Source organism: Saccopteryx leptura, chromosome 3 (assembly GCF_036850995.1).
Source record: "Saccopteryx leptura isolate mSacLep1 chromosome 3, mSacLep1_pri_phased_curated, whole genome shotgun sequence".
Taxonomy (NCBI): domain Eukaryota; kingdom Metazoa; phylum Chordata; class Mammalia; order Chiroptera; family Emballonuridae; genus Saccopteryx; species Saccopteryx leptura.
Genome location: NC_089505.1, coordinates 9,043,045 through 9,068,775, shown reverse-complemented (window position 1 = coordinate 9,068,775; position 25,731 = coordinate 9,043,045). Strand labels below are relative to the sequence as shown.

The 25,731-nt window shown below is 53.5% G+C and overlaps 1 protein-coding gene across 2 annotated transcripts in view; it reads left to right on the top strand.

Moving 5' to 3' along the window:
- Window positions 1-2,112: 2,112 nt before the first annotated feature.
- Window positions 2,113-25,731, top strand: part of FNDC1 (fibronectin type III domain containing 1) — a 92,609-nt gene continuing 68,990 nt past the window's right edge. For both annotated transcript variants that reach the window (XM_066372916.1, XM_066372915.1), the window contains exon 1: window positions 2,113-2,437. In XM_066372916.1, coding sequence (XP_066229013.1) covers window positions 2,329-2,437 — 109 coding nt within the window. In that variant the 5' untranslated portion in view covers window positions 2,113-2,328. The remainder of the gene's footprint in view (window positions 2,438-25,731) is intronic.

Here is a 25,731-nt window from a genome sequence, read left to right as displayed (position 1 = left end):
GGGGGCGTATTTCTCTGTTACTTTGTGAGCTCTTGGAGGCAAGAGCTGCCCGAGTCTCAGTCACATTCCTATCCTCAGATCCTAACACATTGCTTGACACAAAAATAGGTGTTCTGTAGGTCATGTAAAGGAACAGTGCCCATAGACAAGCCCTGTGCCCATAGACAAGCCCTGTGCCCATAGACAAGCCCTGTGCCCATAGACAAGTGGCAGACGACAGAACAGGACTACCTAGCAGCTTCCATTGCAGGGCGCCTGGACCCCACGGCAGAAAGCGAGGCCGCAGGCCTGTGGGCTTTTACTTCATGGCAATAGACACATTCTCAATTTGAGTCCTTAACAGTTCATATGCTGGGCTGGGTATCTGACATCTTAATCCTTTAGGTTTCACTAATTCCCAGTGTATTTGTACAAGAGAACTTGCCTTGGCACTGCCTGGCAACAAGTTAGGACTTCTGTGCAGAGGAAGCGTGTTTCAGGCAATGATGGATTTATGGCAGGGTTTTTTCTTTTCTTTTCTTTCTTTTTTTTTTTTTTTTTTGAGGAGCACCATTTCTTTCCCACACCTTCCAAACCCTGCGGGAGATGAATGATGTGATACTGAGGTCTTGTGTAATTGTTGCCAGGAAGGACCGCTCACTGTTTGGATGATAAGGACGTGCTTCTGATGAGTCTGAACTGGACACGGGGCACGTGGAACATTCCCGCGCTCTCTGCCTTGACCCTGGGGCCGCCATCGAACATCTGAGAGAGAAGCGAGGTGTGGAGGTGCCCAGGTGCCACGGCAGCGGACGTGCCCTCGGAGTCAGAGGGTTTGCCCTGGCCTCCCTGGTCTCTCGCCCTCACCAGCCCCTGCTGTTGGGGGGACAGGCCATCCCACCTCTCCGGGACTCGGCTTTCTCTTCGTAAAATCAAATTAGCCCCTCAAAGGGTGCTGTGAGGACCAGAACAAAATGGATACCGCTCAAGAAACTTTTAGTAAACACGATTTTATTGTACTGCTGGTGAGAAGCAGTCTGTGTCCTTTTCTTCTCCAGGGTCAAACTGAAGAGTGCATGCCTGCCTCTACCTTCTCTTTCCGCCTGTCCCCTCTGTTCCCGGAGTCCAGAGACGGCTTCCCTCCGGTCCCGTTGTGTCTGAGTCAGCGAGTTTCCCCGGGCGCTCGGGCTCGGTGAGGAGTCTCTCTCCCGTGCCACTTTAAAAGTTCTGTGCACATCACCACGTGTGTATGATGTGTTCAAACGTGATGCTTGAAAAGGAATTAAAGAACCACCAGAGCCCCACTGACGCCAGAACAAGATGATGTCAGCTGACGGTATGAGACACGTGCTTTCAGGACGCTGCTGGAGTTTTGAAAACCATTTGCACTTGGTTTTCATTTTTCCACATGAAGCATGAGAACAGCATTCAAATCTGCCCCACCACGTAGAAATGCCATGCCCGTCACGTGTATGGAGAGTGCTGAACCCCACGTGGAACTCCAGAGGCGCCCAAGGCGGGGAGCTGACCTCAGACAGGTGGGATCCCCGGAAAGGGAGACCCTAAGGCAGCGTTAACATCAGAGGAATCGGAGGAAGCAAGGCCAGCCGACTCCTCGGCCTGGACTCCTCGCGCGTCCTTAGGGACGGCTGCCTCTCAAACCAGTGGATGCACTCCACTGACCAGACAGCAGGGGCCACAGCCTCTAGGGACCATAACACCCTCTCCTGGGTGCACTGGGTGTGGAGGAGGCCGGGGGAGCCCAAGGAAATACCGCAACGTGCAGATGGAGCGCAAGGGTCCTGACCCCTGGCCCCAACGTTGAAACCAGAGGTATTGATTTAAGCCTTAAATTTTAAGGGGACACATAGGCTTGGCAGCGAATGGATGCGATGGGCCATTTTCCAAGGCAGAAAAAGACAGAGGTTAGTCAATGGAAGGAACTTTCCCGGCCACTTCGTCCTGAACAGCAGTCACGGGATTTTCAGAAATGCCAAGCTGGGCCGAGGCGGGGGGTGGGGGTGGGGTGGATCGCGCACTCTGAGCCCCGGCCGCCGCCGTGCGCCCTTGCCACCCCCGCCGCCCCGCCGCCGGCAGGGGGCGCCCGCATGTGGCTAAAAGGCGCGGCGGGTGGCTGGCGGCCTCAGTGCAGAGCTGGGCGGCTGGGACGCGGGTCGGGAGAGATCAGCTCAGAGCGGGGCGCGGCGGGCACAGCGCGGAGCGCACACCCCTACGCGGACGGCGGGGACCCGACGGCAGCGCCGCAGCACGCCTCTCCCCGACTCCGGCCCAGCGCCCCCAGACCCGCCGCCCCGCCCCGCCCGGCCCGCCGTGCACCCGGGGCTCCCGATGGCGCCTGAGGCCGGGGCGCCCCCGCGCGCTGAGCGCCTGCTGCCCTGGGCGGCGCTGCTGCTCCTGGCGGCGCTGCTGCCCGCAGCCTCCTCGGCGGGGGCTCCAGGTACGCGCAGCCCGGGCTGGGCTGCCCGGCTCTCCGCGCCTCCTCACCGCTTCTCTGTCTGCTCCGTGCACCACCCACCCCGTCTGTCGCTGCGGGGACTGCCACCCCGCTCTGTGCTGGCTGCGTGTCCTGTCGTGTCACTAACCTGTGCGTCCTCGTCGCTCGTGGGTCAGGGCGCGGAGGGGCCGCTGTAGACACGGAGTCTGGGCACTTGGAGCCGCTCGCGCGCGCGGGAGGAGGGAGCCGGGACATCCGCCATCGGCGCCAGGGGACCTCAGTGCCCGCAGTTTAAGCTTTGACAGGAACGCCCAGGGGCCGGGAGACTTTGCCGTCTAACTTCCCGGGGAGATTCAGGCAGAAGTGGGGTGCGGGGAGGAGAGGCCGGCGTTGTGGCGGAGGTGGGCTGATGCTTTCCTTTGCCCAGAATTTCCCCGCGGCATCCTTCTCTGCTCCCGTCCACCTGCCCCGAAGCTAGGGTGCCCGTTGGTGGCAGAGAGGCAGGACTGTCCCAGGAGCGCGCGGGGACAGGCATCGAGCTGCGGCGGGCGGGTGCTACCTTGGCGCCTAGGGAAGCCGCGCATTTGCGTTTACGGAGTCAGCGTGCCCGGGTGGGAACTCAGGGGCCCCGAGGTAACGTTTGCCTTGAGCGGAGAGAGGAGGGTAGGACAGTCCGGTGAGGAGAAGCTCACCCTTCCCCCCGGGAAGGCTGAGGCTGGAAATGGGATGGATGTGTTTGCTTCTGGGGGGCGAAATGTGAGCAACGCTTTTCAGAAAATGTCAGGTTTCTTGTGCGTCTCCCGCAGAGACACGAGCTGGTGGTGGTTCTTTTGTAATCCCGGAGACATTGGCGGCCCTTGCACCCACTCCCTGTGCAGGCATTTTCACACTTGAAACTGTGTGGCTTTTAATCATGTCATCGGTTTGCAGGAATGCAAGAAGTCGGGCATTTTTGTCCATGCAGTTCCCTCCCAGCTGGGTTATAGAGATTCAGATGTGATTCCAGTGAGGACTTCTTCTTTTTCTTCTTTTTTAAATGATGCTATTTAGTGTCCCTGTTGCTCTCTTGTTGCAGGGGGAAGGGGGAAAGTTGGGGATCGCATCGCCCTGTGATTCTTTCAGGGGGGCAGTCATGCACAATGCTTGCCTCGGGGTTAACGGCCAGGTGCTAGGATGCCAGGTGCCACTTTCTTCCCTGAAAGAGTTCCAGGGGACGGTTTTGTTTTCCTCTCGATAAGCAGTCTCTAGTAAAGCAGTCACTAAATATTTTGTACAGTATTTAACAAGAATAAAACTATTTTAAAGTCTTTTGACTTCCCCACCATGGCTCTTGTTATTTTTTTCTAAATTAAAAATTTCTGAATGTTGTAAAAGCTTTTGCTTCAGAAAAGGGACTGAGACGGAACCAGTGCCAAGCGGGCTCTGTGACGATTACAGCTGCCTGCCCGTTAGCCCCCACTGCCACCTGCCTGGGGCCGGTGCCGCGTGAGCGCGCCGTGTCAGGGTTGGGGTGACGTCTCCCGGAACCCGGCCGTTGGGCACTGTCCCTTCCCTGGCCTTCTGCTCTCCGCACTGCTGAGCCGTGAAACGTTGCAGCTCGAACTCCTGTGGGCGCTTCTCTCCGGTGTGTTGACGTGGGATGTGCAGTCAAGTGATGACCAGACTAGAAGTGGACAAAGGGAGAAAAGCACATTTTGAAGTGAATAGTTACTGTGTTTAGATGAAATAATCGAAGGGAGAAACAGGCGTAACCTGCAGAGAACTCTGTGAAAGAGATCATGGGGCAAATAAGTTCTTTCATCTGCTGCACTGGCAGGCTTCCTGCCTGATTCCGAGTCTGACAGCAAGGCCACGGCCACAGTGCTCTCTGTCTGACTTAGTGCATGGACTCAGCAAGCTGCTCGAATCAGGCCACCCCCCGACCCCCAAACCTTTGGGGCTAGAATCCTTGTCACGAAATCACTTAGAGCCACAGTAATAGTGACAGACCACCACAGTTCAGAGGGACATTCCTTAAGACAGATGATTTGCAGGACATACTGAGGATCTAAATAAACCCTTCAACTTGGTGGTCAATTAAAACATGAAACTAAATAAACAAGGGATGCCCCCCACCACTCCATGATGTTGCTTGCTGGGAAACATTTTTCTAAAAATATATGGAGATACACACATTCAGATACATTTAGAGCAGATACATTAAGATACCTTATTTTAGTGTAGTTATAGGTGATTTTAATTTTTTTTTCTTTAAAGCTTAAAGACCCTTTTAGGGAATCTGCAAGGTCAAACCTGTTTTCAAAGTAATACTAAGGTACTTTCCAACAGGTTGACATTTGCAGAGAAGGTGTAAACGCTTGGTGGGTAAAACTGCTGGTGTTTTAACATGAATCTAGTCATTGACACCACAATGAACTAGAGGGCATCTCATTTTCAGTCTTTGAAGTTCAGAAAAGATATGCCAGTTTCAATTAAGAATACCCTTAGTGCAACAGTAAAAGTTATTATTTTCTTTAGTGAGAGAGACAGAGAGAGGGACAGATAGGGAAAGACAGACAGGAAGGGAGAGAGATGAGAAGCATCAATTCTTTGTTGCAGTGCCCTAGTTTATTGACTGCTTTCTCATATGTGCCTTGACTAGGGGGCTACAGCAAAGTGAGTGACCCCTTGCTCGAGCCAGCAACCTTGGGCTTTATGCCAGCAACCTTGGACTCAAGCCAGCAACCATGAGGTCATGTCTATGATCCCACGCTCAAACCAGCGGCCCCGCGGCTCAAGCTGGTGAGCCAGCACTCCAGCCTGATAAGCCCGCATTCAAGCTGGCAAACTTGGGGTTTCCAACCTGGGCCCTCTGCATCCCAGGCCAATACACTATCCACTGCGCCATCGCCTGGTCAGGCTAAAAATTATAAAATTTACCAAATCTCTACCCTAGAATGCACGTCCTTTTAATATTTTGTGTGAAGAAATAAGACACACAAAGCACTTGGGTGCTGACTACCCAAGTTCAGTGGGAATCCCAAGGAAAAGCACTTGTTTGATAGTTTGAGTTGTAAACTGAACTAGCTCCAAGAACACCATATTTACCAGAAAAAATGACTACAGACAAGCCAGTTATTCTGACTTGGGCATTTGGCAGACAACGTCTCAAAAATGAAGAAAGCGGGGCTTGCCACTTCTAGTAAAATAACCGCTGGTTTATCTTGCCAGTGATAAAATTTGAGCTTTCAAGTGAAAATTAGAAATTTTGCCATCTCTCACATCATACATTTGAAAGCTTTTTAATACTTAAAACCTTTTGCAACAAGATCCGTGGTGATATAAACGAATGTGATTTTTAAATACTGTGTTACAAAACACGTCAACATTTAAGGGATCTGCATGACCAAGTAAACCAAGTAAAGCCAAGTGACCAAGGCAGAGTGTTACAAAATCTTGGCTGGCTAAATGACCCATCCAAAGTTCAAGGGAGCCCAGTGGATTTTTAATATAACAAAATGTGAAATAATTTTTCACAGGGTTTCAGGTTCTACATTGTAACTAACCTTGAAGAAACTGCTCCTTGATGAATTTTGGTGTAGCATCAAAGATTTCCCCAGGTCACCCATAGGCTGTGTCAGTATTTTTCCAACTGCATACCCCTGTGAGGCCAGATTTTCTTCAGGCGCTTTCACCGAAACAACACACTGCAGGAGACTGAAGTGTCTTCTGTCTCCTGTTAAAGAGATTCGCCAAAGTGCACAACAGTGACACCTTTCTCATGATTTCTTTTTGTTTTGGAAAGCAGCCATTTTTTATTTATTTATAAAATACAGTTGTTGTTTTTTATATGTCAACATGTAATGGTTTACTATTGCTCTTTTAAAAATAAATGAATGAACACTTCTTAGTTTTAATTTCTAGTCAGTAGTTATTGAGAGATAAAAACCCACATGAACACTCTCTGTAAGATCCTCATTAGTCTGAGAGTAGAAGGAATCCGGAGAACAGAAAGCTGGATGACTGCTGGTTTCCGGAAGGGAAGTCGGTTCAGCATCAGGACTCCGGGGTTGAAGTCTTGGCGCTGACCTTCCCCTCCATGTGGCCTTTGGCCCCGTAGTCCGTCTCCACTGGACTAAGCCAATGGGCAGATTCCTTCCATCATTAGACGCCCTCAGGGGCTTTCCCGTGGCCCAGCCTCCCTCCAGCTCCATAGTGTTCCCTCCTATGTCTGTTCTCTTTGAGAGGAGGGGTGAATATGCCCCTTGTACTCTGTGCATTGGAGCCCACCCAGCTGAAAGACCAGTTTTATTTATCAGCTGAGCACACAGTTCATCACTGTGGAATTAGAGGCTGTCACAGAATTGCAGAGAGACAATTCATGCCCAGGAAAGCTATCACTGGACAGTTCCAGAGCGTCTTACCAAGACCATGCATCTGTCTGTTTAAGCCATAAAGGCCCATTCCCTGAAATCAGGCAGGGGAGACGCGAGGGAGGGGAGGAGGGAAGGGTGGAGGCTGTATTAGTTTCCCATTGCTGTTGTAACAAATTACCACAAACTCAGTGGCTTCAATCCGGACACACTTACTAGCTTTTAAAGTTTGAAATGGGTCTCAGGGGGCTCAACTCGAGGGCTGGCTCCTTCTGCAGGCTCGAGGGGAGAGCCCAGCCTCCCCATTCCCAGCTGGTCGAGGCGCCCAGGTGGCCCCACTCACGACCTGTCAGCGGTCACTCCACTCTGTCCACGCCTCACCTTCTCTGGGTCGGACTTTCCTGTATGGTCCTTCGTGTGCAAGGCCCCTTGTGCTGGCACTGGGTCCGGGGACAATCTTCCACCTCCGGATCTTTAATTTAATCTCACCTGCCGGGTCTCTTCTGCCGAGTGAGGTCACTTTCACAGGTTGCAGAGACAAGGACGTGCACATCCCCGGGGGCCCTTGTCCTGCTATCGCAGCGTGGGGGTGGGCTTCGGAGACGAGCCCCCTAGCGCCTTGCTGGTCGCGGAACAGCAAGAAGTCACTGTTCCCTGTGGACTTCGGGGGTTTCTTGAGTTACAATGAAACCTCTCACCAGGAGCTTTATCTTAAGTAGAGAGTATAGAGGTGAGTGTTTACAGGCAGAAAAATAAAGCAGATCAAAGACTAGCCATGTATCTACTCACTAATGCACGGAATATTTCGTTAGGGTGTGTCAGAACCTCAAACCTCGGGTGTCTCTGAGGAGGGGGAGGAGCTGGGGGAGGGAGGCAGACTGTCTCATTACTTCCGTCACCCCCTGAGTAGATGTGTGCTCGAGCGTTTGGAACCCGGGAGCTCATCCATGTGAGCGAACACCCTCTTTTCCTTTCTTCTAGAAGTCATCCTTGTCTTAATAACGAGGACTATGAATTTAATCCATTTTTCTTTGGAATTGTGTTATTACTAACGAATTAAGAAAAATTCTCCGCTATGGGCCAGATGGTTAAACTTTAGAAATTCTTGATACAGAACTTTGTGATGTCATGTGGAGAGCAGTTTTTTCTCCCAGATGTGTCCCTGTCCCTTTTCCGTTCCGGCCCCAGCGGGCAGCAGCGCTTGCGCCCCGTAACCCTTAGAGGGCGCTCCTGGCTTTCCGGCGGCGTTTCCACCTCCCTCTGACCCCCCCCCCCCTCCCACCCCGCCCCCAGGAGCTTTCTAGAGTCAAGAAGAAAGTTAGCGAACTGGGATGTATTCGTACTGTCTGATGGGAAAAAGGGAAAAAGAAAAAAAAAAAAAAAAGAAGAGAGTTAGGTCAAACGTTCAGTTATCTGCTTTGGTTTTCCCTTAATGTTTGCCTTTCCTTTTTTGTCAGTTTTCCTAACGTGTTAGTAAATTTCAGCTGATCGTTGGTGAGAAAACCTAAACCCAAAGCTGGGTCAGCAGCCCCTTAAGCAGGTCCCTGGCTGAAGCTGCAGCCCCTGGCGGAATGTGGAGGGACAGGGGACACCCAGGGCTGGCAACTGCCTTTTGAGCACTGAATGCCAGTCTTCAGTGAGGCTTGATTACTCAGTCTAAGTATCCCCCTCCACCCTCAGAGCACTCTCTGTATCTGGGGAGCTCAGTGCAGATTCTAAAGCAAAATACCTGCAAAGAGGCTCAAGCTGGTGACTCACAGTTCCCTACCGTGATCTCTTGTATGGAGAGAAAGTGGTAAATGACAAAAATATAATAGCATTCTAATCTATAAGGCACAATCTACTTAACTTTATTTTTATGAGGTTTTTTTTTAGGTATGCATCTTAACTTCTTTTTAATAACAACTAGCAGTTAAAAGTGTCACACGGGTTTACCGTTTCCCTGTATGGCATTTCATTTCATTTTCACGTTCACAGCAAGCTTGTGAAGTAGGTAACAGTCTCGGTTCAGGGGCTGAATCGGTGTTCCCAGACTCAGAAAGCTAGCGTGCGGCAGTCCCAGGATTTGGACCCTGGTGTTCTGGATCCAAACCCCAGGCTCCTCCTGCGGAGGCTCCCGGTTCTTCCCATTAGTTTGGGCATTTTGTGTATTTCCCTTGCTTTTCTTATTTAGGCTGGGGTGAGGGGCACCACCGTCTCTGATTTGCTCAGGACGTCCTTCTGAGTCAGGTGCTCTCTTCCCGTTGCCACTGGCTGCTGAGAACGGGTGTGTCGCCCTCTGAAGCTGTTCATCCCGAGTAGGGCTTAACTTAAGGTGAAGTTGGAGTCAGTCTTGTCCCTTGTTACAAAATATATTTGGCATTTGGATATAAGCAAGGTCCTCACTGGGGGAAGTGCCCTTTGCTTAGCGGGTCCTGGGGCAAGTTTGCCTGCCAGGCCAGTGCCCTGGGTCTAGTTTGTTGTATAAACCCTTCAACATTTTATACAGCGGTTGTCTGAGAATGTTTGATCCTCATGATGGAATTCACAACTCTGAACCTGCCAGCCTTGTGTTTTTAACCAGAATTCAAGTTTGTTTTTTGCAGACTATTTAAATCCGGGGCGGAGGGTGGGGGAGAGGATGGAGACAGTGCGGTGCACGTTAGGACAGTGCCAGGGGGAAGCAGGCTGGACAGTCCAGGACAACGATGTTTGAGCTGGGTTTTGACAGTGGCTGGGCATTAGTCGGAGAAGGAAGGCCGGGAAGGACATTTCAGGAGGAGGAACAGACCGTGTTGCATGCGTGAAGGCAAAGAAGCAAGAAGCCACGTGACTCGTTTGAGACACAGGAAGTTCTGGGTGGTCCCTGCAAAGTGTTAGCCTGGGGTGACAGTGGCATTCAGGGTTGGAGGGGTCAGCAGCTCAGGAAGGTCTTAGAGCTTGACCAAAGCAACCGTCATTACCGAAGGAGTGTCCATGGTGTGGCACATCACTGGGTTGGTGGAAGGTCACACGGGCCCCGAGGGGAGGACAGCTCTGGAGTCAGGCCAGATGATGCCTCTGTCCTTCTATATCTGCTTATTTATGTGGGGTTAGGGGAGGGGTCCTTCATTCCAGTACAGACCCAGCTGACTGTCTGTACCTTCAGTCCTGTCGGAAATGGCCCCTGTATGCTAGAGCAGTCCCACTTTGGAATGGGCTCCAGGGAATGGGAGTCCCGTGCAGTCACACGTGGGCAGACTGGCAGACTTGGCAGCCAAAGAGCACTGAACAGCACAGTAAAGGCTTTGGGGTCTGTGGACAGAACTCACTGTGGTTTCTAAGGAGAAAACCCTGAGTAGCTCTGGGTGCTAAGTCACTTGCATTACGGAGAAAATCAGTGGACATAATTTATGTAGATTTTGACAGTCTGGATAGCGATGCTCCACTCTGAAGCTCACCTAAAAGTCAACTCATTCCAAGGTTCAGAGCTGTTTGGTCACAGACAGACGGCCGGACAAAGCGCTCAGACCCCGCCGGGGATGAGCCTGTGCTGTCCTTGGGAGAGAGGTGGCCAGTGGGTCCCCTGAGTACCAGTGTTGCAGCTGGAAGCAGTTAGCATCACAGTCCACAGTCTGACCAGGGTGTGCATCTAGGGCGCATAACTGGAGCTGACACCAAGGTGGTCTGAAGATGAACTCTCCGGTGGCCACGACCTTCAGGGCTGGGCAGTGTGACAGAGGCCCAGGCCCCGAATGGAAAGTGTGGCCTCTGAGGAGCTCAGAAGCCACCTCCTTCAGGTCAGGCTGCTGGGCAGACGGGTCCCCGTGTGCTGCACCCTGAAGGACCAGGCTTGGGGCTGCTGATGACAATGGGCGGGTCCTCTGGTGACAGAGGGAAGCTGCCTCGTGGCACAGTTTCATGAGGGCAGTGCCACCTCTTCCTCACGTTTTATAAAATGCAGCTCGGCCTCTCTGGACCAGTGAGGGCACCATCGTGCAGTCCTCACTCTGGTGCTCCTCACTGCAGGTGCGAGGCTGGCGTGCCTGTCGCGGGAGTGGGCTGCTCCCTGTGTTCGCCGTGGGTCGGGTTCCGAGGGTGCTGAGGGTGACCATGTGTCTGGCCTCTGCTCTGGGGCGTTCTTTCCCCAGGCATGAGGGCCAGGGCTTTTAACTTCGCTGTCGGCATAAAAGATTCTTTTCCAAATGGTTTTTTAATGTTTTTGAGATAGCTGAAGATTCTTGTGCCTTCCACTGGTTTCTCCCAGAGCGAAACCATATAAAATCTCTTATACCAACAGTGTAATAAATACCTCAGTCAGGAAGCTGGCATTGTATGGTCCATTGTGTGTGTGTGTGTGTGAGAGAGAGAGAGAGAGAGAGAAAGAGAGTGTGTGTCAGGAAGCCAGCACTGGTATGGTCCAGAGTGTGTGTGTGTGTGTGTGTGTGTGTGTGTGTGTGTGTGTGTGGTTCTCTGGGATTTTACCCTGTGTAGATGTTGTTTTCTAGTCAGGACTTGTAGGTGGTGTGGTGAGGCGGCCTCATTCTCCCAGAGAACATGTGACTCTTCCAGATGTTACGCTGTGGGAAGCCGCCATGTTCTCTTCTGCTGGCCCTGCTCTGATTTAAATACCATTTTCTACCCCACCCACCAATTTCCTTCCATTATTTTCCGATTGGGAGAGGTGAAGCATCTCCTGTGGTTATGAACTCTCCGAGTCCAAGCAAACCAAAGCCAAAGAGAAGAGAAGGGAGGGGCTGAGGCCAGTAGCTCCCGAGCCCCAAGCTGGAGCTTGTCACGCCGCGTCACGGCCACATTGTGACTGTAACACCTGGGGAAGGGGGGGTCTGGGAGACGAGACTCAGGCTGTTGTCTGATCAGACTGCATGTCTCTCTTACAGAACATGAAGGATTTTTGACTTGGGGTCTCTGGGGTGAGTTCCACAAAGTCCGCTGATGCTCTGAAGTTGTCATTGAATTTTCATCACAGGAAGCAAGTCAGAGGATCCTGAGGGGAAAGGGTAGGCTGGGTCAGAGTCACAGAGAGGGCTTGCAAGAATGTCCTCTTGAAATTCAAGCCCTGGAAAGCAGTGGCCAGTCCTCCTCCTTGAATCCCCCCAGTGCCCTTCCTCTGGTCCTCCTGGCTGGGGAAGACCTCCCGTCCCCACCTCTCCGACACCCAGTAGCACCAGCTGACAGCAGGTGTCCACACCCTTCCTCTCCGTTGCACGTGCCAACACACTGCCTCCCTCGGAGACTGAAGACCTTTGCCTTTCTTATACGTCTGTGGTTGGTTTGCTTGTATCAGCACCTCTGTGTCGCCCACCTGAACAGCCCACTCAGAGATGTTTACCTTTGAAGGTGGGGAAGACGTGTCGGAATCTGCTAGAAGTGTCAGTCCAGCTTGCAAAGTGCAGAAGACCTCAGTGGAGAGGCGGACCGGAGAGGGGCAGCTGGACTGGGTTGTCTCAGTGTCCTTCCAACTCTGAAGATGTCAACACTCTAACTTACAGTGTATCTCCCACGACTGAGGAAAAGGAGGACCCCAACTCTGAAGATGTCAACACTCTAACTTACAGTGTATCTCCCACGACTGAGGAAAAGGAGGACCCCAACTCTGAAGATGTCAACACTCTAACTTACAGTGTATCTCCCACGACTGAGGAAAAGGAGGACCCCAACTCTGAAGATGTCAACACTCTAACTTACAGTGTATCTCCCACGACTGAGGAAAAGGAGGACCCCAACTCTGAAGATGTCAACACTCTAACTTACAGTGCATCTCCCACGACTGAGGAAAAGGAGGACCCCAACTCTGAAGATGTCAACACTCTAACTTACAGTGTATCTCCCACGACTGAGGAAAAGGAGGACCCCAACTCTGAAGATGTCAACACTCTAACTTACAGTGCATCTCCCACGACTGAGGAAAAGGAGGGCCCCAACTCTGAAGATTCCAACACTCTAACTTACAGTGTATCTCCCGCGACTGAGGAAGGGAGGACCCCAACTCTGAAGATTCCAACACTCTAACTTACAGTGTATCTCCCACGACTGAGGAAAAGGAGGACCCCAACTCTGAAGATGTCAACACTCTAACTTACAGTGTATCTCCCACGACTGAGGAAAAGGAGGACCCCAACTCTGAAGATGTCAACACTCTAACTTACAGTGTATCTCCCACGACTGAGGAAAAGGAGGACCCCAACTCTGAAGATGTCAACACTCTAACTTACAGTGCATCTCCCACGACTGAGGAAAAGGAGGACCCCAACTCTGAAGGTGTCAACACTCTAACTTACAGTGCATCTCCCGCGACTGAGGAAAAGGAGGGCCCCAACTCTGAAGATTCCAACACTCTAACTTACAGTGTATCTCCCGCGACTGAGGAAGGGAGGACCCCAACTCTGAAGATTCCAACACTCTAACTTACAGTGTATCTCCCACGACTGAGGAAAAGGAGGACCCCAACTCTGAAGATGTCAACACTCTAACTTACAGTGTATCTCCCACGACTGAGGAAAAGGAGGACCCCAACTCTGAAGATGCCAACACTCTAACTTACAGTGCATCTCCCACGACTGAGGAAGAGGAGGACCCCAACTCTGAAGATGTCAACACTCTAACTTACAGTGCATCTCCCACGACTGAGGAAAAGGAGGACCCCAACTCTGAAGGTTCCAACGCTCTAACTTACAGTGTATCTCCCACGGCTGAGGAAAAGGAGGACCCCAACTCTGAAGATTCCAACACTCTAACTTACAGTGCATCTCCCACGGCTGAGGAAAGGAGGCCCAGAGCCGCTCCGGCCGCGGGAAGAGGGACGACTGAGGAAAGGGAGGGCCCAGAGCCCGTTCCGGCCCCGGGAAGAGGGACGACTGAGGAAAGGGGGGCCCAGAGCCCGTTCCGGCCGCGGGAAGAGGGACGACTGAGGAAAGGGAGGGCCCAGAGCCCGTTCCGGCCCCGGGAAGAGGGACGACTGAGGAAAGGGGGGCCCAGAGCCCGTTCCGGCCCCGGGAAGAGGGACGACTGAGGAAAGGGGGGCCCAGAGCCCGTTCCGGCCGCGGGAAGAGGGACCACTGAGGAAAGGGGGGCCCAGAGCCGCTCCGGCCGCGGGAAGAGGGACGACTGAGGAAAGGGGGGCCCAGAGCCGCTCTGGCCGCGGGAAGAGGGAGGTCGGCTGAGAGCCCAGGCCCTGGGCACCGTGCTGGTCATTCGGGATGGGGTTTTCACTGGTGCCACTGCTCTCCTGTGGCCCTTCTTCCTCCCACTGTATCTGACATTTGTTGAGTGGTTTATGATTTTTTTTTCACATTTTATTCTTACATCCATCCTTTGAGGGCCGCTGTAGAGAAGAGCCTGGTTAAGTTTGAGATTTGCAGAGAGAAACCTCGGTGGCATATCTGCTTTGGTTAGGGGCTGTGAGTGGTGGTGGGCACTGTCCTCATTATCAACAGAGAAAAATGGGTTCTTCTCGGCCTCCACTTGGTTCGACGGCTTCCTGAAAAGCTCTCTACACCGGTCTCCCACGATGCAACTCGTCTCCTGGTTCTCCTCTTGATCCCTCATATTTCAGATTTAAAAGGCCTTCTCCCCAGTCATGCCCCAGACACCTTTGCTCTTCGGGTCCCACTGGAGACGTCAGGTAGACAGTGGACACACTGGAGCTCTGAGGGAGAAACCAGGGCCCGAGTCAGAGCACATGCATGGTATTTGCAATCCTAGGCCCAGATGCGCTTGCTCAGGGGGGAGCCATGCAGGAAGAGGGGGGGCCCGAGCCTGGGCTCTGAGCACTCGGATGTTTTGATTTCTGCCAAAGGAGACCCAGGATATGGAAGAAGGGGAGCAGGAGAAGAGAGGCTTCCAGGAGGAGAAGCCCTCAGTGCTCGTTGGAAGTAGAGAAAGTCAAGGACCAAGAGATGAGGATTCGGCAACATGGAGTCTTCTTGACACGCACACAAGCTGGTTCGGTGCGGCGAGCTCGTGCGTCCCTGTGAATGGATTCGCCTTCAGCTGTTGACTTCCAGCGTCAGACCTTTGCTTCTCATTTCTCTCCAGGCCTACATTTGCCCCTTCTAGTGAAAAGGACAGCTGAGAGACAACAAAGTATCATAGAAAGAGCACAGTCTATGATTTCAAACAGGCCTGGGCTGGACTGCTGTCAGTGACGAGCTCTGTGCCCTCGGCAAGTCGCTTAGCTCTCTAAGACTCAGACTCCCCGTTTATAGGGCACCACAGCACAGGGTGGGAGACTCAACTGACAGTTACGATAATGTGGAACTATTTAAACAAAATTCTTCCCATTGATTTGAGAGAGGAAGGGAGAGAGAGTAGGAGGGAAGAGAGAGAGAGAGAGAGAGAGAAGCATCAACTCATTGTTCACTTGGTCATGCCATTTAGTTGTGTGCTGATTGATTGCTTCTTGAATGTGCCCCGACCGGGGGTTGAACCCGCAACCTCTGGTGTGCCGGGTCTAAGCTCCATCCACTGAGCCACCACTGATCGTTTTTAATCACCTCTGGATCCCCAGTGCTTTGGCTCAGAATCTTCCACATAGCAGGTATTTAATAAAGACCCTGTTTGAGAAGGCAATGAAACGGCTGGCGTGTAGTAGGTGCGCAACACATGTGCAGTCTCCCTCACTCCCCTCTCTCTCTGGTTTCCTTCGTCACAAGTGGCCCGACTGCAGAATCTCACCTCTTTGCTCGTCAGGTGTGCCGTGCATTTCCCCTTTTCATTCAGAGTTTATTTGTCTATGTCCATTCATAACCATTAAGTGGTTACCGGAAATATTTTTAAATTTAAAAAAATATTTTAAAAAGTGATTTTTTTTGGTTAGGAATCTGAGTTGTCACTGGGCCCATGTGGCCTGGCTTCTGGTCCCGTCGGGTTCATTTACCCTGTTTCATCCCTACCTCGCCGCAACACTTGCTTGGCCTGTCTTCTAAGGATATTTTTTCAGGGAGCTTTCTGAGGAAGATGAGTGGTGATTTTAGCGACAGTAATGCCCAAGTGTTTAACATAGTTAGACAATGACTTTCACATTTTGGGAAAAGGAATGAACTTTTAGGGAGTTTTTTTTGGCGGGCATGTCAGGCAGTTTATAAGTAGGCTGAGTTTAAGCTGGACCAGCAAACAATGGTAATTCTTTAAGAAACTATTTCTCAATTGCGAACTGAATCTGAAGAATGTGCAAAAGATCCCACAGAAACCTGGAAAGTACTGGTTTCTTGTAGGGTCCCCGGGGCTGGTCAACAGCAGGCATGAGTCCTGGGTTCCCGTCCCGTCCACAGGCATTTTCTCTTTGGGGCCCCTTGTTTTCTTTCTTTTTTTTTTTTTTTTTGTATTTTTCTGAAGCTGGAAAGGGGGAGAGACAGTCAGACAGACTCCCGCATGCGCCCAACCGGGATCCACCCGGCACGCCCACCAGGGGGCGACGCTCTGCCCACCAGGGGGCGATGCTCTGCCCCTCCGGGGCGTCGCTCTGCCGCGACCAGAGCCACTCTAGCGCCTGGGGCAGAGGCCAAGGAGCCATCCCCAGCGCCTGGGCCATCTTTGCTCCAATGGAGCCTTGGCTGCGGGAGGGGAAGAGAGAGACAGAGAGGAAGGAGGGGGGTGGGGGTGGAGAAGCAAATGGGCGCTTCTCCTATGTGCCCTGGCCGGGAATCGAACCCGGGTCCCCCGCACGCCAGGCCGACGCTCTACCGCTGAGCCAACCGGTCAGGGCCCCTTGTTTTCTTATTGTTGGTCTAAATAAATATATCTACGGAGTTCCTCCAATTTTATTTCCCTAAACCATTCTGGGAAGTTCATGGCTCCGATGGGAAATAGGCTTTTTTTTTTTTTTCCTTCTGAAACAGTAGTTTTTGAATAAAATGGCCAAGAGCTTTACAACCTTAAGTCCTAATGATCGAATTCTTCCAGCTCTGCTGGTGAAATTCACTCTAATTTCTGGCCGCATCCTTCTCTGGACAGATGCACTTACTCAAGTCCATGGCTTAATGACAACGAAAGCAGTGACATTGTCAAAATGAAATCCCCAGAGTGGGTCCCTTAGAAACAACACACAGAAAGAAAGAAAAGTTAAAACAAAGCAGTCCTCATTTAGAAACTAAGAGAAGAGGTGACTTGGCTTTATGGGTCCAGATATGATGACTCCAGGTAGCAATGCTGAGAATATAGCAGCTGAGTAACAGTGGCTCTCCAAGCAAGGGAATTGCTCAGTCACTCACAATGACCCCGGGAGCAGAGGCTCTCGGGGCCCCAGGACCTTTCCAGTTTTCCTCTGTTCCATCCCAGGCCAGGTCGTCACTCTCAGGCTTGTTACTTCACGTTCCAAGATGGCCACCGCATCTCTAGGTATCCTGCTGACACCCCAGAGAGGGAAAAAGGGAGACGATATAAAAGGTCAAAAGCCCACGACAGCAGATTCTGACCCCTTCATATGCTTTTCTGACAGTGGCAGTAGCAGTAGCTTCCTCATATGTGTCACTGGCGGGAACTGATCACATGACCACCCCTAGCTGCAAGGGCAGCTGAGGGCCATGAATATTTGCATCCCAGCTGCTATGTAGAAGGAGGCAAGGGAAGAAGAAAAAGCTGGGGATGACCCCGGGGTACCCCAAGCCACAGTGTCTACCATGGCAGTGTCTGAACTCGACCCAAGCTGCTAAACTATTACACATTAGTTGGGAAGCTTGACCTGAATGGGACTAATAAAAACTTCCACTGTCTTGGAAAACATCTTGAGGAAGAAGGCAGATTCATTTTAAGAGTATCCTTTGGGCCTGAGAATTTGATTTTAGTTTTGCCATTTGTTATTTTGAAACAGAATTCCATACTGCTTTATTTTATTGTCCATCTTTGTGTTCTTCTGCTTTGTAGATCTTTCCCCTGTGAGGGGGTCGGGGAAGGAAGGACAGAAGGTAACCAAGGGGAATGCAGCGAGGCAAACGATATTAACAAATATTGGGTCTTTCTCTCTTCACCTGCTTTCCCCAAACACACATAAACCACCTAGAACCTAGAACATTCCAGGCAAACTTTGTCCATGAGGAGCCTTTAACCCTTCGGTAAGGAGAGAGCATTTGGAACCCAGTCTTGGTTTCCCAGCATCACAGGGTTGTGGCTGCGCTGGGGGCGCTTTGGGTGTGAGGCTGGGGGCCAACTACCGAGGAGAAGGGGACAAAGGAGAGAAAGTACAACGTCGAGGCTCTTTCCTTCGGAAGTTCCCATGTGTCAGCAGGAGTGCCTGGTGGCCTTGGGCACGGCCAGCGTCTGAGCAGCACCAGGGGAGTGGTTTCCGGAAGCCACGTGCGTGCGAGGACCACCTCTTTCCATGACGCACATGACGCACATGACGCACGGCCACCTGAAGCTCCCCCAGGTGGAGAACGCCTGTACAGAGATGGGGGAGGGGTGGAGTGGTGCTGGTAGTCTGGAGAGACGGGAAATGGACTCACACAAACGGTGCGTAAGGATTTTGGCTCTTTTGAGCTGATGGAGCAAAAATGTAATTCACAATTGTATTCGGTGACCATCTAGTGCCCTTATAAGCACACTGGCATGTCTGCATGCTAAGCTGCCTTTTTGTGTGAATAAATGACGCTTTGTTGTTATCAAAATGCTGGAAAATGCCTGAGGGGTCAGAGACAACCACGGAGCTCAGGTTTGGCGGAGGCCACGGCAGAAGTGAGCAGGAGGACACATGGCGGCCAGCGGGCCAGCTGGTGCCCCTTTCATTAGGGAAACGCTGAGGGCAGCCCAGGGCATTCAGAGTCTTCTAGCTTCTCGCTGTACTGGCTTACAGCCTTAGCAGGTAAACAGTACAGGACACTTTGGGCCTGGGGACAGAAGCCAGTGACAGGGGGAAATTGATTGGGTTTTGAGGAATGTGGACCAGGGATAAAGTCTGGAGAACCCTGGCTGCCCCTGGTCTCTGGAGGCACCAGGCCATCTGCTCGCCTTGATGTTTCTCTCTGATGGGGGGGGGAGTGCTGGGTGGCCTTCCAGTGGTGGGGTCACGGGTTCTGTTTGCAAAGCTCTTCCAGCACCCTGGAGTGTATCTTTAAGTTTAAAGACTCCAAAGACTTGGGTTTTGGTTTGATTTTTTTATACTGTTATCTTTAGAGAGCCATGCCAACTGTGGAAAGCACTTTCACAGAGCCCCATCCATCCTGCGAAAAGGTCAAAGAAGAGCCAGGCCCTTATTTTAATACTTGGACTGTATCTGTCCAGCCCAACCTTCCCGGTGGAAAATGCAAGGGGCCATCTGTAAAGTTCACTAGTATCAGTTTTATTTCACAAGTTTGCAAAACAACCTCTCCTTACTTTCTCTGTTTCTTTTTTCTTTTCTTTCTTGAGGGAAGAGTCATAATTATTTGGCAAATATGATCCCAACGTCCATTTGAAAAATTATTTAAAGCTCTGTCACTTCAGTGTTTCGCTCACATGTTGCCAACCATCTGGACGCTTTGACATCTTGGAGTATGCCTGTGCTGTCTGGTGTCTTATGGACAATAGCTGGATTTTCCCACCTTGCCCCGGAATCACCGTCTCCAAGTGGAATATCACATTGGTTCCAACCAGTGGAGGCCGAGCGCCCTGCAGGCCGCACTGCAGTTTTGGTGCATCCTAACCTCTCCTGGCTTATCGATGGGATTTTTGGTCAAACACTCATGCTTTTGCTGAGGTCTGTGTTTTTCTTCATTTCAGAGTCTGGGAAGTATTTGGCGGTTTCCAGTGGAAAGTAAAACTTGAATTTCAAACAAAGATGAGGCAGAGAAGCTTACATAAACATGAGGGTTTGTTGCATTAAAGAGCCATCCTCGGTATACTTGAGAAATGATTTTTGAATTTTTGGGGTTTTAAGGGTCTAGCTTATTTCCAAAGCCCTCACATTCCCGTGGGGGTTTCCTCCTCGGCCAGGGCTGTCCTCTCTTGCTCCTTGGCCTGACTCCTCGGGTGGGCTGCACGGGCGCTCAGTGAGGAAGGGCCGCCACCCCGGCTGGGCTTGGCCTTCATTTCTTTGGGTGTGTCTGCTCCTGGCAGCCCTTTGTGACCAAATGAATTGGCTGCTGGGGTTGATTCAAAAAGTTATTTTTGACTCTCATAGACGATCCTGATTAATAGTTTCTTTGTCCATCAGGGTCTGGCTGCAAGGGGCAAAGCCCAGCTTGAACTAATCTAAACCCCAGAATTCCTCGGCTTGTGGAGCCGCGCACTGAGAAGGGCAGGGGCACAGCTGGCCCTGGGGACACCTTGAACCAGGACTTCGCCAGGTAGACAAAGCCAGCGTGTGTCCTGTGCCCAGCACGCGTAGGATATGCCGCCACAGAGACCTTAGCGTCTCGGGGCCGTAAGAATTTAGGCAAGTGGGAGACTTTGGAGTCAGCTATTTTAGTTCAGGGATCCGGAAGACTCTAACCCAGTGCCAGTGACAGGGGGCAGAGACGCGCCTGCTGAGGGGACCCTGGCTCCAATGCCAGTGACAGGGGGCAGAGACGGTGCCTGCTGAGGGGACCCTGGCCCCAATGCCAGCGACAGGGGGCAGAGATGCGCCTGCTGAGGGGACCCTGGCCCCAGTGCCAGTGACAGTGGGCAGAGACGGCGCCTGCTGAGGGGACCCTGGCCCCAATGCCAGCGACAGGGGGCAGAGATGCGCCTGCTGAGGGGACCCTGGCCCCAATGCCAGCGACAGGGGGCAGAGATGCGCCTGCTGAGGGGACCCTGGCCCCAATGCCAGCGACAGGGGGCAGAGATGCGCCTGCTGAGGGGACCCTGGCCCCAGTGCCAGTGACAGTGGGCAGAGACGGCGCCTGCTGAGGGGACCCTGGCCCCAATGCCAGCGACAGGGGGCAGAGATGCGTCTGCTGAGGGGACCCTGGCCCCAGTGCCAGTGACAGTGGGCAGAGACGGCGCCTGCTGAGGGGACCCTGGCCCCAATGCCAGCGACAGGGGGCAGAGATGCGCCTGCTGAGGGGACCCTGGCCCCAGTGCCAGTGACAGTGGGCAGAGACGGCACCTGCTAAGGGGACCCTGGCCCCAATGCCAGCGACAGGGGGCAGAGATGCGCCTGCTGAGGGGACCCTGGCCCCAGTGCCAGTGACAGTGGGCAGAGATGGCACCTGCTAAGGGGACCCTGGCCCCAATGCCAATGATAGGGGGCAGAGATGGCGCCTGCTGAGGGGACCCTGGCCCCAATGCCAGTGACAGGGGGCAGAGATGCGCCTGCTGAGGGGACCCTGGCCCCAGTGCCAGTGACAGTGGGCAGAGACGGTGCCTGCTGAGGGGACCCTGGCCCCAATGCCAGTGACAGGGGGCAGAGACGGCGCCTGCTGAGGGGACCCTGGCCCCAATGCCAATGATAGGGGGCAGAGACGGCGCCTGCTGAGGGGACCCTGGCCCCAATGCCAGTGACAGGGGGCAGAGACGGCGCCTGCTGAGGGGACCCTGGCCCCAATGCCAGTGACGGGGCAGAGACGCGCCTGCTGAGGGGACCCTGGCCCCAGTGCCAGTGACAGGGCAGAGACACACCTGCTGAGGGGACCCTGGCCCCAGTGTCAGTGACAGGGGGCAGAGACGGTGCCTGCTGAGGGGACCCTGGCCCCAATGCCAGTGACAGGGGGCAGAGACACACCTGCTGAGGGGACCCTGGCCCCAGTGCCCGTGACAGGGCAGAGACGGCACCTGCTGAGGGGACCCTGGCCCCAATGCCAGTGACAGGGGGCAGAGACGGCGCCTGCTGAGGGGACCCTGGCCCCAATGCCAGTGACAGGGGGCAGAGATGCACCTGCTGAGGGGACCCTGGCCCCAGTGCCAGTGACAGGGGGCAGAGACGGCGCCTGCTGAGGGGACCCTGGCCCCAGTGCCAGTGACAGGGGGCAGAGACGCGCCTGCTGAGGGGACCCTGGCCCCAATGCCAGTGACAGGGGGCAGAGACAGCGCCTGTTGAGGGGACCCTGGCCCCAATGCCAGTGACAGGGGGCAGAGATGCACCTGCTGAGGGGACCCTGGCCCCAATGCCAGTGACAGGGGGCAGAGACGCGCCTGCTGAGGGGACCCTGGCCCCAGTGCCAGTGACAGGGGGTAGAGACGGTGCCTGCTGAGGGGACCCTGGCCCCAGTGCCAGTGACAGGGGGCAGAGACACACCTGCTGAGGGGACCCTGGCCCCAGTGCCAGTGACAGGGGGTAGAGACGGCGCCTGCTGAGGGAACCCTGGCCCCAGTGCCAGTGACAGGGGGCAGAGACACACCTGCTGAGGGGACCCTGGCCCCAGTGCCAGTGACAGGGGGCAGAGACACGCCTGGTGAGGGGACCCTGCCCCAATGCCAGTGACAGGGGGCAGAGACACACCTGCTGAGGGGACCCTGGCCCCAGTGCCAGTGACAGGGGGCAGAGACGCGCCTGCTGAGGGGACTCTGGCCCCAATGCCAGTGACAGGGGGCAGAGACGTGCCTGCTGAGGGGACTCTGGCCCCAGTGCCAGTGACAGGGGGCAGAGACGGCGCCTGCTGAGGGGACCCTGGCCCCAATGCCAGTGACAGGGGGCAGAGACACACCTGCTGAGGGGACCCTGGCCCCAATGCCAGTGACAGGGGGCAGGGACGCACCTGCTGAGGGGACCCTGGCCCCAATGCCAGTGACAGGGGGCAGAGACGCGCCTGCTGAGGGGACCCTGGCCCCAATGCCAGTGACAGGGGGCAGAGACGGCGCCTGCTAGGGGACCCTGGCCCCAATGCCAGTGACAGGGGGCAGAGACGGCGCCTGCTGAGGGGACCCTGGCCCCAGTGCCAGTGACAGGGGGCAGAGACACACCTGCTGAGGGGACCCTGGCCCCAGTGCCAGTGACGGGGCAGAGACGCGCCTGTTGAGGGGACCCTGGCCCCAGTGCCAGTGACGGGGCAGAGACGCGCCTGCTGAGGGGACCCTGGCCCCAGTGCCAGTGACAGGGGGCAGAGACGGCGCCTGCTGAGGGGACCCTGGCCCCAATGCCAGTGACGGGGCAGACACACACCTGCTGAGGGGACCCTGGCCCCAGTGCCAGTGACAGGGGGCAGAGACGGCGCCTGCTGAGGGGACCCTGGCCCCAATGCCAGTGACAGGGGGCAGAGACGGCGCCTGCTGAGGGGACCCTGGCCCCAGTGCCAGTGACGGGGCAGAGACACACCTGCTGAGGGGACCCTGGCCCCAATACCAGTGACAGGGGGCAGAGACACACCTGCTGAGGGGACCCTGGCCCCAGTGCCAGTGACAGGGGGCAGAGACACGCCTGCTGAGGGGACCCTGGCCCCAGTGCCAGTGACGGGGCAGAGACGCGCCTGCTGAGGGGACCCTGGCCCCAGTGCCAGTGACGGGGCAGAGACGCGCCTGCTGAGGGGACCCTGGCCCCGTCTGGGCAGGTCAGTGGTCCCACTGGCTCAGGAGAAATAGAATCAGTTTTAAAGCAAAGAAATGTGGACTTCAATCTCTCTAGGTTAAAACTAAGCCAAGACTTCACTCTTGGACTTTAAATTTTCCCTGGGAATTTTATAACGGAGGGCCGTATACTGAAATCAGGATATTTTTATACAGCTGGCATTACGTCATCAGGACACCTCTGTGCTGTCGTTCATCTCATTGCTGAAGCCTGGGGGGCTGTTCTGGATGGCAGGCACTGGGTGAAACGTGAGATTGGACTAGGGCGGGCCAGGAGTGGATTTTCAGCTTAGAGGTCCGCTTGACTTTGGAGTTGGCTGAAGAACAAGTCTTCCTCTTTCCAGAGCCTTTTGGAAACCAGGGGCGGGGCATCCCCACCTGTAACCCCAGGAGGACCTATGGTCGGTCAGTGCACAGTTCTGGGGAGGCTTTGGCACACCGAGCAGGTAGTCCCGATCCTCGCTCTGAAGGGCAGCCACAGCGTGGCCTCGGGCGGATGCTCACACCCGGTGGTGTCAGGAAACAGACTGCAGGGGATGTCAGGAAACTTCCATTCTCTTCTCCTCGTGTTTCACTTCCAGCCTCTGACCCCGTCCCATAGTTCCTGCCCTCCACGAGGCACGAGGGTGAGTGCTCAGAGTCCAGCGTCCCCTGGGTCCACTTTCTCTCCCGGGTGGCATGAGGGATGAGGAGACGCAGGATCGAGTCTGCTCTCCTCCAGGTCTGTCTTCCTGCAGGAAGGCTGCGTCTGGCCCCACTGCTGCCCACAGGGCTGGACGCTGTCGCTCCTGCCCACCTGCGAGACGGCGGTCCTCCCTGCAGGCTGAGCTCCCCGTTCTGTGCACACACCGGACGGTCCGGACTGGGGGGGGGGGCAGGGAGCGTGATGGAGGTCACACGTTAGATCTGTTCTCCAAGTCAGCCCCGTCAGTAACAAACCTGGGAGTTTGTTTTCAGACTCCTCTACATAGTCTCTCAAACTGGGTTTGAGCTCATGGGTTCATAACGAGCACCTCTGTGCTCCGTGCTTCACACTCAAGAAAGGCTACTTCATGCCTGTCGTCAGGTGAGGTAGGATCCACATGAGACTGGGTATTTATCGGCTAAGGAAAAACAACGAGCCTCTTTTTAAATAATTTTTTAAAATTTATTTTTATTTTTCTGAAGAGAGAAGCGGGGAGGCAGAGAGACAGGACTCCTGCATGCGCCCGAAGGGGATCCACCCAGCATGCCCACCAGGGGGCGATGCTCAGCCCATCTGGGACGTTGCTCCCTTGTGGCCGGAGCCATTTTAGCACCTGAGGCGGAGGCCATGGAGCCATCCTTAGTGCCTGGGCCAACTTTGCTCCAATGGAGCCTTGGCTGTGGGAGGGGAAGAGAGAGAGAGAAAGGAGAAAGGGAAGAGTGGAGAAGCAGATGGGCGCTTCTCCAGTGTGCCCTGGCTGGGTATCGAACCCAGGACTTCTACATGCTGGGCCCATGCTCTACCACTGAGCTAGCTGGTCAGGGCCGAGGCTCTTTTTTGAATAGTTTGTTTAACTAGATCCCTTTGCTATTCAACATAAAACACAAGGGTGTTAAGGATCTCTAAATTGTGTAGTACAAGTATAGTATGACCAGGAGTTTTTAGATCCAAATCTGGTTTTCAGATTTGATTTTCAAGTCCAATCAAACTGATATTTAATGACTGAAATAATTTTCTTCAGTAAGTCATGCAGGAGAAAAACAGAAGGAGAAATAACATTTGTGTTTCTTTTTATTACAACTGTTACATCAATTATGGCCTTATGATTCAGTGGTGTAGCATATTTGTCTAAAATCAGTCAAATGTCAAAAGCTGTGCTGGAGAAGATACAGCAGGAGCCTGCTAAGCGGGGCAGCCCCCCTGGTCTCTCCCTGGGTGGGTGAGGGTGCTCTCATAACTTCCCTCTCCCACCTGCCACTCGTCTATTGTCCGTCGTTCTTCCTCTTGCTGCAAATCGGGGGACTGTAATGAAGTAACTATACGCCACTTTTAAAAAGAGAAACGAAACAAAGACATCAACAAGCAAAAATAACAATTTGGATGCAGAAAGATTCAGTTGCTATTTTGAATCCAGTTTTCTCTCCATGAATGGTCTGATTTGGGACTTAACGTTTACCGCTGACTCATTCTATGAACTGATTCTGAACTTTTCGTTCTCTGTATTCTGAGAAATAGCCCTTGTCAGAGTTGCCTTTCTAGGAACATATTTTTTTTTTCTTCCATTGTGGATATGCCCACACACCTAAGGCTGAGTGGTGGTGTCTGAAGTGAGGTAGCAGGTCGTAAAATGCCGTGTTTCATTTTGCACATATTCAGTTTGGAACTCACATGGCTGGGACTGACGAGGCAGTAGGGACTGTCGGTCCGGAACTGTCAGACCTGAGCTAGACATGTAGAAGGCTGTTGGCTTTGCTGGTGGTTGAAGCTTGTATGTAGCATCTTACACTTCCCGACCCAAAGCCATCCTAGGTTGGGTCTTCCTATTGCCTTGGGAATCAAACCAGGTTTTTCAACCTTTGGGTCTCTCAGGGAGCTCGTAGAGACGA